This window comes from Magnolia sinica, chromosome 17, assembly GCF_029962835.1.
Source record: "Magnolia sinica isolate HGM2019 chromosome 17, MsV1, whole genome shotgun sequence".
Taxonomy (NCBI): domain Eukaryota; kingdom Viridiplantae; phylum Streptophyta; class Magnoliopsida; order Magnoliales; family Magnoliaceae; genus Magnolia; species Magnolia sinica.
Genome location: NC_080589.1, coordinates 33,945,920 through 33,961,632, shown reverse-complemented (window position 1 = coordinate 33,961,632; position 15,713 = coordinate 33,945,920). Strand labels below are relative to the sequence as shown.

The following is a 15,713-nucleotide window of genomic DNA, read 5'->3' as shown; positions in this document are numbered from 1 at the left end:
AAATTTCCTTCAGGAAGTTTTGAGCTCGAGCGACAAGAGAAAGGATTCTAGTAGAAGACATAGTTGCCAAGAACTTGTAGAACTGTGGAAAGCTGGAGATTGAGAAGTTTGAATGTGTGGAGAGAATGGAGTAGAGTGATGTTTATATAGGCACTTGGGATAATGATCGTGTCTGCATCATTTGTATTGTGGCGTTTGGGATAGTTAATCGTGGCATGCACTGCAAAATGACTCTTACGAAGCTGAAACGTGCAGCCATAATGGTACTTATTATCGAGAACGGCGCACACATCCCTTCGTTTCCATGCCACGTCATCAGGACAATTATTACTATGAACTCGTAAGGAAAAAATGCTAAGTAACGAACTCGAGACACAGGGTAACAAAAGTGGTGCTTTGATCGATTTTATTAATTAAATGGTCATACAAGTTAATACCAGAATTAAAAATCAAAAGATGAAAAATCAGCTATTCTTTCTTGTATTGTCAATCACCTAGCTTACTGTCGATTGAGAGTTGCTTGATTTTTCGAGGCCACCCGCATGGCCTATCTGACAGATGAAGTGTTATCTCGGACAAAGGTTACTAAAGTACTCCCCTAATACTCTTTCTTAGCTGCACTGACAGATGACTTTGTTTCATTGTTCTCCCCTTTGTTTCGTTGTTCTCCCCTAATCCTTATCAGGTTTTCATGACAATTCCTTAACTCCCCTAGCTTTTACTCACTACAACAAATGAGACTTTTAGCGGCGCTCACAAGCGCCGCTATAAATCCATAAAAGCGCCGGCGATTCTATTATTGGCGCTATTCAAGCGCCGATAAATGGGTATGTCGCTAAAAGTATTGGCGGCGCTAGGTAACTTCTAGTGGCGCCTTTCTGAGCGTCGATAATTGTAAGTTTTTGCGACGCGAAAAAGCGCCGCTAAAAATCACTTAGAGCGCCAGTAAAAATGGATTGGGGACACTTTTTCTTGCGAAAAAACGCCGTAAGATTTCTACACAAGCGCCGGTAGAAGCCTTTGTATGGATTTGAGAGGCCCTAGCATGCCGGTAATTTCAGGTCGTGTAGATACTCGACAGGTGTCATGCTGTCGAACTGCTCCACCCACATGCCCATGCTCACATCTTCCATCTTGAAGAGCTGTTTCAGAGTTGAATTGTCAGCGTGAAGGCCTTTTTTTTCCTTTTCTTTTTCTTTTTTTCAAGTTGGTAATAAGGGTTAAAACAACAGCAGCAGAAGTTTGTACATCTTACCCTCAAGGCGTGTTTCTCAAACTCTGTTACAACAAATTGTACAATGTCAGATGATACAATGTAGCCTGGGCCATTGGCATCCGGTGGATAATCTTCTTCTGGCCATTCCTGAAACACAAACAATAAGCATAGTGTTGTGAGCTATTCAGAGTGAAGGAAAGAGAAGTTGGTAATGAATAAGACGATGAGAACGAATGACGAGGTTTCCACCAAAAACCATAAATATTACGATGAAAGTATATAAATCACCAGAAAAGCAATACCGCCCCAATGCTTGCAGTGTTTGCTACATTTGACAATAGACATTCTACTAAAGCTGAAAAGTCAGCAGGGAATTGAGATTCTAGTCGTGGTAAATTAGACTAATGTGGCTATCCTGACTATGCAACAGGCCATGGTGTTTGGACCAGTGTCCTAATTTCTCTAAGAAATGAAAGGCCTGAGCATGAATAGAGTCTCTAATACCAAAGTTTTCAATTCAGTTCCATTTTTGCCAACAAGATATGAAATTTAGTTCCCAGTCTGCTCTATTTATTGCATTAAATCATCTACTTTTCAATCTTTTGCTTCCTATAAACCTGTAGTAAGTCAGTGAGGAAACACTGTTTTCGGAGCATGTTGGTGTCCCATAATACCTCTTTTACTTGCATAAGTAAACTAAGATAAGTACCCGACCCCAAAAACTCTTCTAAGATGGAAAAGGCAAGTAAAGTTCCAGATTTTCCTTTGTTTCTTCCAAACAGTTCAATATGTAACCATGGCAGTCCCCCGTTCAAGGAATGCAATTCAGAGCATTTTATCATCAAGAGCGATTTAGTACCACATAATTACTCAAGCAACGGATTTTATTTTATTTTATTTTTAAAAGAGCAATATAATAATTTAAGGGAAAGGTGGGGAAAGTTAATTTATACCTCATACGTCACAGCCCATTTACCATAACGCAAGGGCTTGTGGTAGTAATTCATGTTTCCAACATATAGGCTTCTACCACTGGGGACTTTCTTGGCTTCCTTAATCACCGAATCTATTCTGACAAATGTGTCATCATCACATTTCATGATATAATTTGCAGAGACTGTACGGACCTGTGTCAATAAACAAATACATTAAGTCCAGCAATCCTTATAAACTTTTTCATTATCAAGGCATACAATTTTCTAACCTTTTCTTTCTTAAAGATAACAAGATTTCATAATTAGAAGTATTTCTATTCTGACAAATGTGTCACCGTCACATTTCATGATATAATTTGCAGAGAATGCATGGACCTGTGTCAATAAACAAATACATCAAGTCCATCAATCCTTATAAACTTTTCCATTATCAAGGCATACAAATTTCTAACTTTTTTCCTTAACGATAACAATATTTCATAATTAGAAGTATTTCCAACTTTGATAGTTGAATTTCACTCACCCCATACTCACAGATGGCAACCGTCTTCAAAACAACCAGATCATAGCTATCCATGAAAGGCACTATTACAATGTCGCCGAAGAACTCTGCTTTTTTCTTTAGCTCCACATTCACTTCCTTCCTTCCACGCTTTCCTCAAAAATGATACCCAACATTAGATTCTAAATTCAAGTTAAAACAGTGCAAAGATACACATGGATGGTTTCAGAGAATGACTCAAGAGATGCCCTTACCAGTGCCACAAAGAATCGGGCCACCACATTAGAAGATATGATTTGTTGTGACTGCATCCAATTAGCCTGTCGAATTGAGCTGAGAACAACAGGATTTCCAACACCACAACCGTTTGATACGATAAAAGACAAGGATCTATTAACAGAACTGCACCAACATCAAAATCCACATTATGGGTTATCCTGAAGATCTTCTAAAACTTAAATCTCACTTAAAAATACATTTGAAGAGGATACTCGAGTCAAAACAATCGCCCAGTCAGACAATCCGCATATCAAATTGAGTTGAATTGTGCTTAAAACAACTAGAACAGTCTCGGATTTAATATAAACAGAAAGAAGTGCAAAATAATCACATACCTGTCTCTTCATCAGCCTTGGATTTCCAACCCTCGCACCGGAGAGCGGAGCCCCACTGCATCTTATAACAAGTGTTCTGCTCAATCACAGGCTTCCCACTCCAGTTGCCCTTCAACCTCGGAATGAAGTGCAAAATCCTTGGGGGATCCTCTCCGTCCACCGTCTTCAGCCCCTGCAATTCCATCATGAACTGCGAAACCAGCACCAACTGGGCCCCATCTTTCAAAGGGGCGATCTTCGGGTCATACCTCCAAATGGGGAAGAAAAGAACAATGCTTGAAGAAAGTTTATGTTTACACATTGAAGTATGAGAAAGAAAACACAATTCCTGTAGTCCTGTTTTCTCCTCCAAAGGGCTGTGGCCTCACTTTGTGATATTGGCTGACTTCCTCTGATCCATCTCCTCCATGGGTGAGAAAAAATGCATATTGTGTGATGGCATCTAGTAAGCATAACCATGGATGCACAGTTCTACACGAATTTCCCTTTGGATAATTCTATCTATTCGATAAATGGTTTGCAAATGGATGGTTAAAGAGAAAATATGTACAACCATCTCCATGTGACAGAAAGAAGTCCATAGATCTCATTGTTCAGATGAGGATATCTACTTTAAATTGTCTGTTTTCCATCCAATGTGGGTGCCACCTGATGAACTATCTAAATTGTTGAAAAGGGGAAATACCTGTGAAGAATGCTTGGTCCTCAATGCCGCAACCAAAACACCATTAGGTATGGGCCCAACTGTTCATATTTTTTTCTGTAACTCAGATGGAACGAAATTTTGTAGCATGAAAATAAACTTGATGATGAATGACTAGAAAAAATATAAAATTCATTCATTAACTAGAAGTACCAAAAATGTTACAAGCAATAGACCTGCCAAAGCTGAAAATTTGTGCAATCACCAAGTTGGTGCCGATGAACCAGGAATCACTTGGCCGGTATGGGTTGGACTCACTCATGACCAACGCGGAATCATCCAACTCTTTCTTCTACTAAAAATTGCAAGAAATGGTGTGTGTGTGTGTGTGTGTGTGTGTGTGTGTGTGTGTGTGTGTGTGTGTGTCAATGTGTGTGAATGTGTGTAGATATATTAGAACTCAAAAATGGATTTTCTTCACATTGCAAATAGGTCCTTATATAGACCAATTACACAAACCTCTCTTAACTACATTTAAGAACAACCATGAGTCTACATACTACAAATTTCTAAAAACAAAATACAACTTAAAAAACCATAAAAAAGGACCTTCCCAAGCTATACATGAATCTCAAAATTTCCTTCATTTCCTATGCTTGCCACATGGCCCCAAAGGCGCCATACATTATAAAGATATGTAAATGCAGTGCGCTGCAAATTATGGGCTGAATACCGAGGCTTGGGCCTGATTCATGAGCTGGGCTCTACTCTTGAATTGGTTCCTATTCATGGGAAGAAAATGCATAAAAGTAGAGAGTATTTATATTTGTACATATACATGCAATCTCTTAACGTTTCCACTTTTGTTATGCAGGTATTGAAGGAGAGTTTCAAAATATATTGTTCCATGAATGATGGAATCAATAATCTTATTCTAGATGTTATACTCACCTCTAAGAATGGATCGCATTGGGCCTTCTATTTAAATGATAATTTTTATACCTCAATGCAGTTTTTTGATATGTCAAGACATGATGCTGTCAAAGCCCTCAACATTTATAAAAGAGCAGGCCACTAGGTCTCATTGCCCTTTATTTTTATTTGAAGTGCTTAATGCTAAGAACAACTGATGCTCAGCTGCAGATTTCTAGGATTTTTTTGGAAGCCAGAAATCGGTTGTTGAGTTTGCTCATTCTTTCAACAGGCACAAAATCTTGCTGATTTTTATGAATTTTGCAAAGGCTTGGAGCTCACTAGAAATTTCCAATTTCCAACTTTGAGATAGGTTTTTATTTTTTTCTTCCAATTTATTTGTTTAAATTTGGGTAAAGTGGGTAAGTTTTTTTATTTGATTACTTTGGTCGTTCATACTTTGGGATGTCTTTTTTATGGTTCTTTATGCATCTCATTTTCGACAGCCACCTCCTTCATTTCTTACAACAATGGAGGAATATATATAAGAGAGGCACCTTGTACGGGTTCTGTTGCAAATCAGAGACTGGTGAGTAAACATGAATTCATCCCTGGTACGCGTCTGCTAATTTATTGAACATGGGGGAGCCAGTATTCATACCTAGACTGAGGCATAGATTTTTTCGTTAGCAGCATTGAGATGGGATATTACACTCTAAGACTGCAAAGATGTCTACTGTTACAGTCTTTTAAATTGTAGAACTTCTTGTGATAAGATAGGCCAGTCCCAAACTGCGAAATGTGTCTTAAGAGTGCTGCTAATTCTTAGTTCCTAAGTCAAACATGATAATCTATTACCATATTTCTGGTGAGATATATTCCGGACTGCCCCTTCCATATCTTGCAATTTGGGGTGGGGAAAAAAAAAAAACCAGAAAAATGGAAGTTCACAAAGTGCCAGTTCTGTCTTCTGCACCACTCCCACTACCAAGCCTCCCTTGTTACTAGAAAATACACCCTTTTTCTCTACACAATCCAACATTCTCAGATGAAAAAAAAAATTGAAAATGGAGAAAAGAGAAACCTCAGAAACTGACTCGCTTCCAGATCACTGCCACCTTCCATGGCAAAATCCAAAGCACAAAGTCCCAAATGAAAAAACTAGTAGAATTCAAACTGATAACTCTTCCCTGAAATCCTCGAAGCATCAGATAAGAACCTAATCGGATCGGAATCAAACACAGCAGAAATAACGGAAATCTAAACCGAGTATTTATAAAATAAAATAAAAAAATAAACACCTGAAAATTCCAACTACATAATCGAGTGCAGAAAACACTCCACCCGTCACGAAATCCAACAGAATTTAGATCGAAAAACTGCAAATCGAAGTATCGAACAAATCAGAACTGTATCACACAACAAATCGTTTGTATGTATTCGCATCAAACAACATAGAAAAATCCCTAATTAGGGTTTCAACATTGAATTAGGGTTTCCACATAGAAAATCCCTACTTAGGGTTTCAACATAGTAAATCCCTAATTAGGGTTTCAACATTATAAATCCCTAATTAGGAAATCACTAAGGTTGAAATTGATGAAATCCAAACTCTTACCTGTTTCAGATCTTCATCTAAGCCCTGAAATTAATGGCAGCTCGCGCGCGAGAGAGAGAGAGTCGGGGGTAGGCAGAAGCTGTGAGTCGCGTGAGAGAGAGAGAGAGAGAGAGAGAGAGAGAGAGTCGTCAGGAGAGGTAGAGAGAGAGAGAGTCGGGAGAGGAAGAGAGAGAGTCGTCGGGAGAGAGAGAGAGAGAGTCGGGAGAGGAAGAGAGAGAGTCGTCAAGAGAGAGAGAGAGAGAGTCGGGAGCAAAATGCAAATCGTTTTTTGTTTTTATTTTTATACAGAAACATCCGTGGGCCCGCTGTTAAATAGCGCCGCTGCATGGTGCACCCAAAGTGCCGGTTTTACCCATTTTTGTTGTAGTGACTCCAGTGTTGCGATATGGGCAGCAAGATCAATCACTTTTGTGTTCGATTCCTTGAGTTCAACATATGTAGCAGAGAGTTGCTCTCTAGCAGCAGTAACTTTCACTTTGAGAGTGGCGGTCGAATGCTCAGCCTGACTTTTGTCGACTATAGCACTGATGTCCTAATACTCTTGCACTAAGTCTAGGAATAGGGTAAAGCACATGCATCTTGGTGGCGAGTACTTCATCCAAGGATGAGAACATTTGATGGTGGTGAATGAAGAGTTTAAGTCTCTTGATCGACCCTGCAGCGATGATTTCAGTAGCCCCTAAGCATATGAGAGATCGTAATTCATCTTGAAGCTGTTGAAGTTTGGAAGAAGGTGCTAGAGACTTGACCACTGCCATGTCACTGTTGAGTACTTGATTGAGGGAGGAGAGTACATCTTTGACTAATAATATTTCCTCAGGTGTTAAAGGAGGTGTTGTTGTCATTTCGACTGGTAGAGGTACAACTTCATATAGTTGCCTTGATGGTGCGACAATGTCATCAATTGGAGGAGTTTTAGTAATTTCTTCTCGACTAGAAGTAGAAATGACTGGCCAACAAGCCTCCATTTCCTCTTCTTCCTCATCTATGAGCAAAACCCATCTAGTCGATGTGATAGGGGAGGCTATTCAGGAGGTGGAACTGGAAGATTGGCTGATACAGGAGTAGATAAGAAAACACAATCTTCTGAGAACTTTGTGATGTCACCACAAGAGGCTCATCGTCATGCTGATTGACAACGACCGTAGAGCCTTGGAATGGATAAAAAAACATGAAAGGGTTTTGTTAATTGAACAACTTCTAAGTCTTCATGATCTTGATCATCAGGCCAATGCATATCGTTGGCCGTCACTTTGGAATCAGTTTCATCAAGTTCCATTGTAGGAGTTCCAGGCCTGCTTGTTGCAACAGTGATAATTGTTGGTAAATCTGATTGAGGTTGTGGAGTTGCTACAATGACTGCCTATTTCTCAGTGGTCGACAGTTCTCTTGTATGTGTGGCAGAGGAAACATTAGAGAAGGTAAAAAGATTTTTTTTTTTTTAAAAAGGTGAAAAGAAAGAGAAAAAGTAAAACATCCACCTAAGTTAGAATGACAATAATGACAAAATATTAGTAGATCATTGGTTGAATTTTAGAAGGATCACTACTTCTGTTGGTCCTTGCTAGATGATATATTGGTGTGACTGATACATTATGAGGAACATGAGGTTTAGGGACATGACCTGTAAGAGGTCCAGGGTCAGAAATACTCTTCAAAATAAGCAGAGATGTAGGTATCTAGGTTGGTTGAATTGGTAAATTTACTTTGATCGGACCCGTGACCTTGACCTTTTGGCACTTTGGCTAAGGAAGAGTTGGATTGACCACCTTTGTTGTTGCTGAAAGGGGGATGACAGAACTAACCGATGTCATTCTTTGTGATCACGTCTTTCTCTACATGGAGACACGACCGGTTTCAACAATGTTTTTATTATTATTATTATTATTATTACTATTATTATTATTATTATTCCCTTAGTCATTATTTTTCTGCTCTCAGCTGCAAGTTTCTCTATCCTTGGCACATAAGTAAAGAGCCAGACAATGATAAGCTAGGTGGAATCGGTAACCAATCGGTTGTAACAATTTGCCCATAAATCACAAAAAAAGTGCATCCGATGAGAACAACTCAGGAGGATGGCAAGGATCTAAGGCTACACATATCATCTCAAAAATGTTGTTGAGTGTTTGAAAAATCCCCACTGAATATACTAGTGTACGTTCATAGGGAGGTCGATTGCAAGTTCTATAAGTAAATGGATAAGGAATGCATTGGGCGATGTCAAATTGATGAGCCAAGAAATTGGGGTAGTATTGCTCAACCATTGCCTTAGCGTTGACACTTGTCTCCACGGTGTTGCCATAGGGAAGATCTCTGCAAATGAGATAGCTTTCCCAAGCCTTTTCCCAAATCTCGGCCATCTCTTTTTTTCTGATTAATATTCCTCCGTGAACTTAGTTGGACTGAACTCTTTATCATTGAAAGGAAAGAAAGAACGATTGGGTTTATTTGAGTCGAAAGAAAGGAAAAAATTTCATATAATTGGCAAATGAATGGGAGGGTCTAGGGTAATAGATGTTACGATAACCGTAGGAAGTGAAAGAATCTGGAGGGGGAATGTGATTCACGAGAACAAAGCAGAAGTATTCATATAACCATACCTAGAGAAGCCATAGAGGTACTCCACTGTGGTAAAAACCTTAGTTGTCACATCAAACATATTATGGTACAAGTGGCTACGCATGAATGGAGTGAAAGTTAGTTGTCGTCCTTTGGCTAGCGCCTCGGCTAGATAAATATAATCATTTGTGATCTAAACAATGTTCACAAAGAGACATTTGTGGGTAGCACATTGGCACATGCGGCACATGTAGGGTAATTGAAATTCATTTTATTTCTAACTTGAAAAAAATACACGTCTTACTAAGAGAGATGAGAAAATAAATTTACTTATTTTTCAATAAAATAAAAACAATAAAATTGGTGCTTTCTATAACTTTTGTACAAAAAGGCTTACAAAATAAGAGTTAGTATCATGGAAATAATATTTTCTTTCCAAAACCTGCCCCTTAAGTAGTATCTTTTGATTTTGATTTGCCTCTGTGGACGACTGAGGATAAGGAGTCTGTAGCCGCCCACTGGGGTTATTTTGAATCATCTAAAATAAATGCCAAATGGGCCACTTTACAGATCCTAAGTTGAACTGATGATTTTTACCATTATTATCCATAAATGGCTGCCAAATGTGATTAGTGGTATGGGTGCACATCGAACCGGTAGAACCGTGGAACCGGACCGGAACCGACCAAACGGTCCATTTTGGTCCGGTTCTAGAGTGCATCGATTCCGGTTCCGGTTCCAAAAATTAAAGAACTGTTTCGGTTCGATTCTGGTTTAGAGGTATGTAGAACCGAACCGAACCATGATCAGAACCGTGGATCTGATCTGTCAAACCGAACATGAAACCGAAACGTGGAACCAAACCTAGAACTGTGAGTTTACAATATATTTTAGTTGTATATTTGACTCATGATTTATGGTTTATAATGCACCTTTTGATTATTTTTATAAATGTATTTTTTCGCACCATATACAATATCTAAACCATTCATCAAATGGATCACAACGCGAATGGACATGGGCTAAATTATAAAATAAAACATGCAATTGGGCTGGATTATAAAAAGCCTAGAATCGTGGAAACGATCTAGAATCGAACCAGTTTTCATGGTCCGGTTCTGGCTCGGTTCTAGGGTACTAACGGTCCAGTTCCGCTTCCGAAAATCCTAGAACCGTAAGGAACGGTTCGGTTCTGGTTTCACCCCAAAACCGGACTAAATCGAACGGTGTGCACCCCTAATTAACGGCATATATACCATTCTTATAGTTTGTAAAGAAAATATAGATAGTTCAAATCATCCCAACATTTCAGCATGTGGGCCCCAGTGGTAGCTATACACTTTGGCTTCATATTCATAATAGAGGCAAAACTAACTACTGCGCGCGGCTCTGTGGGGCCCACAGAGATTCCGTGACAAATCCACTCCGTCCATATGTCAATAGGACAGTATTCTAAACATAAGGGAGATCCAAAACTCAGGTGGGCCACACCAAACGAAACAGTGGGAAGAGCAACGTCCACCGTTGAAACCTTTCTAGAGCTGACCATGATATTTATATGCCATCCACACCATTCAAAGGGTTATTACCACTCAGAACGGTTTCATGCGGAATGGCCCACCTAAGTTTAGGATCTACCTGATTTGTAGGCTCTTGTCCTATTATGGTCTTGCAAAACAGATGGAAGGAGTAGATTTGTCACGGACATCTCTATGACCCCACATAGGCCTAGGCACAGGTATATCCGCTTCCTATGCTTTTACCGGTAACAGATGTCCCAACTTGGAGAAATTTACCACTGCAGACCCCACCTTTTATCCAATGGTTTTTATGAAGAAAATGAAACTTAACTTACCAACTTAGACTTGGATGTATGGATAACCATTTTTAAGACGAAAATACCCCTCCTTTTCACTTCCGTTTCTTTCCACCCCTTCCTTATCAGCATTGGATTGCATCCTCTCCAAACATCAACATTTTGTCATCTTCTGAAAATGGCCGGTCCAGTGAAGAAAGCACACACCACAGGTATTATATTTTAATATATTGTATGTTGGATGAAACTTGCATCTGGGCTTTTTGTAAGGCCCATATCCTAGTCCGTACTATTTCGTAGACACCCGCGATCCTCCCTATCGAATTTCGGCAACCCATGACCTGTAATCGACATTTGCGTGCGACCCTAAGTCGCATCCCGTAGATCTGAGTCAGCTCGATTCGAAACTTATACCATCGCGACCGCACCATCGCCGCGGTTTCATTGCCGCATCTTGCGCACCGATGCGATACCCAGGCCAAGAGTTTTGGGCCCGCGTATTTTTTAAAGAAACGCAGCGGGTTGTAAATTCTGAGAGAATCTCTACAACTCATCACATCAATCAATCAAGTACTAGTCAAGTACACATCCCATGCCTCTCCTATACCTTTCTTACCAATAAAGATAAGCAACCCATACCCTATGCCACCTCACCCCCCATAAGTCAACTCTCTCTTGCACACACCCATCCATCTCTTACAATACCCATTCCTCTCATCCCATCCTTCTTACACAACCCTACTCCTCTCTCATTTCACTCCATTCTCTACCATTTCTCAAGCAACCATGAGAGAAGAATCCTAAGGAGAAAAAATAAGCTAAGTGTGTGACCCACTTCTTACCCAAAACTCCTCATCTAAGCCCTTCAATTCTCATCTTCCACCATCAAAGAGAGAGCTAAGGAGTTTGGCATTCCATAGAACCAAAAAGATCCAATGGTGGGTGTTTTTATAGGCTTAGATTTATGTTTTGATGATGGGTCAAGTGGGGCCTACCATTGATGGTATGGATCTCACTTTGGACCCTAGGTGTTGCCAATGGCCCACCATGATGATCATTCCATGATGGGGCATTCTCCGTGGACCCCATCATGATGTTTATTTCCTAGTATGAAAAGGTCATCTAGACCTTGCATTTTGGTGGAGATGGGATCTCCACCGTTGATTTTGATTGGTGGGCCCACATGTAATGGGACCCACTTGATGTATGTTGTAATGCATGGAAGAGAGGGCCCATAGTGTCGGGGTCCCTCCATCTCACCGTTCTCTCTCTCTCTCTCTCTCTCTCTCTCTCTCTCTCTCCTATTTGCGGCCCACCATGATGCATGAATTTTATCTACGCCATCCACCAAGCAGGTCCACCTTGCTGGCCGTCCAGCAGCAGCACCTTGTTGTCGTCCTTGAGCGGACCCTGTATGGAGGGAAAAAATGAATATCAGCTTCATCCTAATGCAGGTGGGCCACAAGTGTGGGACCCACCTGATATATATGTTATATCCACGCCACCGTCTAGGAATGTGAACCCCACAAGGATGCATGTATTGTATATCCCTACCGTCCATCTGCTTGGCTGACGGATGTCAGGAAGTTCTGTGGGGCCCACATGATTTATGTGGTGTATTCCACGCCGTCCACCTGTTTTACATCCACACCACTCATCTATTTTACATCCATGCTGTCCATCTTATGTGAGGCCCACTGTTGATGTATATGTCTTAAATCCAGACCGTCTATCTACTGGTGGGCCAGCAGCGGTCTGATCATGAGGTATGAGTATATCCAAACTGTTCAGCCGCTGGGCCAGCAGCCTAACAACTGTTGTACGTATGTCAACAAGTTTTATGGTTGATCATGTGGGATGCGTTATATCCCAGCCATTCATTTGATGGACGGCCCAACACCACAGCTGTTGTATTGACATCAGCAAGTCTGTGGGTCTGATCGAGGCATGTGTGAAATCCAGACCATCCATTTAGACAATGGGCCAGTAGCCTCACACCAACTATATAGCTGTTGTATGACGTCTGTAAGTTCTGTGGGTCCCACTTGAAATTTGAATCTATCTCATTCTCTTTGTAATGCATACATGGGACCCACCGTAATGTATGTATTTTATGCCCATGCCATCCATCTGTCGGGCCCACCTTGATGGATGTGTTTCATCCACACCGTCCACTATCTGGACAGTGGAGATAGTTGTCGTATTGACGTCTGCAGGTTTTGTGGGTCCCCTATCATGAGATATATGTTATATCCCAACCGTAAATCTATGGTTCCCGCTAATGTATGTGTTACATCCAAACCGTCCATCCAGTTGGTGAACTCGTCTAAGACTTGAGACTGAAAATAAGATAGATCTGTCTATCAGGTGGACCACACTGCAGAAAATAGTGGAGAATTGAATGCCTACCATTAAAATCCTTTAAGGATCACAGAAGTTCTAAATCAATATGATATTTATTTTTCCTCTTGATTTAGGTCTTTGTGACCGTATGAACAGATTGGATGGAAAATAAACGTTATGGTAGGCCCTAGTAATTTGAAGGGTGAAAATCACTATCTCCATTGTTATTTGTGGTATGGTCCAGATGATCTTTCGATGTGATTCATTTTTGGGTAATGCTCTAAAAAGATCTCTAAAATAAATGAATGGTATAGATGGTGCGGCCCATTATTGCGGCCCATCTTGATGTATATGAGGCCCATTGGTGCGACCCATTGATGCGGTCCACTTGATGTATATGAGGCCCATTGATGCGGCCCATTGATACAGCCCACTTGATGTATATGAGGCTCATTGGTGTGGCCCACTTGATGTATATGAGGCCCATTGGTGCGGCCCATGTGATGTGGCCCACTTGATGTATATGAGGCCCATTGGTGTGGCCCATGTGATGTAGCCCACTTGATGTATATGAGGCCCATTGTGATGTATTTGAGGCCTAGGGGTTGAGGCCCAATGTGATGTATATAAAGACCATGAGTGAGGCCTAATGAGACGTATATGAGGCCTTTGTGTGGGGCCAAATGTGATGTATATGAGGTCCATTGCGATGTGTAATTCCACCATGATGTATGTAATGATGTTTATGGCGGACCATGCCTTGGGAGCAATGATGGTTTGACGTCCATATTGTAAGAGCAATGATGCTTAAATGTCCACATTATAACTCTCCTTAGGGCCCATTGTTAGGCCCATACTTGTTGTGTGTAGGTCGTCTAGGCCCATCTTTGTTATGAAGATAGTTCATCACCATATAACATTCTTAGTATAACTCCATAATTCATGCCCATACGCATCATATGTATGCTTGATATGAGGAGTGACTAATCATAGCATATGCCATTGGGCTGATTGTTTATGGGAGTAGGAGTTGCCTACATGAGCGCGTAGTACCCGTAGGATTGCTGCATGACTGGACAGTGTGATTCATGCTTCTCGCATTTTTGTGACATGATAACTGTATGCCCTAACGACATCAGGGTTGTGGCCTCCACAAGCATATCGTGGATGGCCGGATTGGATATCGAAAATATTGGCTCTAGCATTGTGGGCACATAGGATGTCCTTGGGTGAAAGTCTCAGAACCTTTTAGGTACCAGAAGATGCTCCAACGTCTAAACTGAGTGGATACGTGAGTGTACGAGTGTTGAATACCAATTGACCGTATCTCCCACTGTATTATGGTTGGTTGAAAGGGGGTGTGGCCTTATCCGCCCGAGTGAGGGGGTTGTAAGCTAGGCTGAGTTTGACCAACTCGCAAATGGGTCCACTATCGATGAGCCGAGTAGGTATTGATAAACTATTGGTCAGGCAGATAGTGTGGTCTCTTTCACTCACTGGGATGTGTGGCTAGGGAGGCAGCAGTCAGTGTGGAGTGTACTAGACCCCGGTGATATCTCATAAGGGAATTGTACTGATATATATACTTGATGAGGACTAGCATGCTTGTGTTGCATCTCGCATATGACATTTGGCTACGTAGGCCTTGCATCGCATGGCCTTGGTATGGCCGATAACATTCATGCCTTGCATCACATAGCCTTGGTACGGTTGATAGTGTTCATGGACTTACCAACACATTTCTACATTACTCTGATATTGCATACTTGGCACTTACCTTGCGCATACACTTACACCACCCTCTAAGCTTTTTGTAAGCTTATACACGATCGTTGCATGCAGGTGATGTTGGATCGCAATAACACTGAGGCAGGAGCGTGTAGCTAAGCTTTTGGAGTTCCAATATCTATGTTTATATTTTCCTTTCTGCATTATACTCAAAGTTTTTGATATGATAGATATGTGGTGATGTTGTTTTATAACTTGGTCATACTTGTGGTTATGGTCCATTAAAAAAATCATATTAAAAATCCTCCTTGTAGGATCCCAGGATCAGAATCTGGTATATGGGTGCCAGGAGCCGAGAATGGAGCACTATGGAGGCTGTCAATGCTGAGTTAGGCGATCGAGAATTCTGTGAGCCCGGTTTCCGAGTTTGGGGCATGACAGAAGTTGGTATCAGAGCATAACTTGGAAATACTTGAGGATCACATCACATATCTACTATAAACTTAGAATGATAGGTTCTGAGTCTGAATAACCTAGCAATTTTTGGAATGAACCCTTAACGTCTTTACCTGCGAGAGTTCTCAAGGCTGATAGGCCCCTTGTTCCTTCCTGTAGGACATGCTGCTTAAGAGAGCAACTCGAGCCACTCCCGCTCTCCCGCATGAGACCAGTGTAGCCCCGACAGCACCCGTGACTGTAAATCAGCTTCAGGAGATGTTACAGGTGATGACTACTATCCTTAAGGGGCAGGGCAAGCGGCCTGCTGTTATGCCTGCATAGGCAGAGCAGGAGGGTGCAAGCTCCCTTCTCAAAGACTTTCGCGC

General features: G+C 41.1%; 1 protein-coding gene across 1 annotated transcript; it reads right to left on the bottom strand.

Moving 5' to 3' along the window:
* Positions 1-1,040: 1,040 nt before the first annotated feature.
* On the bottom strand, positions 1,041-3,568 carry LOC131230477 (hydroxyproline O-galactosyltransferase GALT6-like). The gene is made up of 5 exons (XM_058226398.1): positions 3,268-3,568; positions 2,675-2,808; positions 2,170-2,343; positions 1,256-1,363; positions 1,041-1,142 (listed from the first exon to the last, which is right to left on the bottom strand). Exons 1-5 carry the CDS (start codon positions 3,566-3,568, stop codon positions 1,041-1,043), a joined length of 819 nt encoding a protein of 272 aa, XP_058082381.1.
* Positions 3,569-15,713: the final 12,145 nt, after the last annotated feature.

Excerpts from the sequence above, each read along its gene's own strand:
- LOC131230477 (XM_058226398.1), bottom strand. The coding sequence starts at position 3,568 with ATGTGTAAACATAAACTTTCTTCAAGCATTGTTCTTTTCTTCCCCATT. Across the intron at positions 2,809-3,267 it reads CAAGGCTGATGAAGAGACAG|GAAAGCGTGGAAGGAAGGAA; the intron begins GTATGTGATTAT and ends ATCATTTTTGAG. Across the intron at positions 1,143-1,255 it reads TTGAGAAACACGCCTTGAGG|CTCTTCAAGATGGAAGATGT; the intron begins GTAAGATGTACA and ends ACTCTGAAACAG.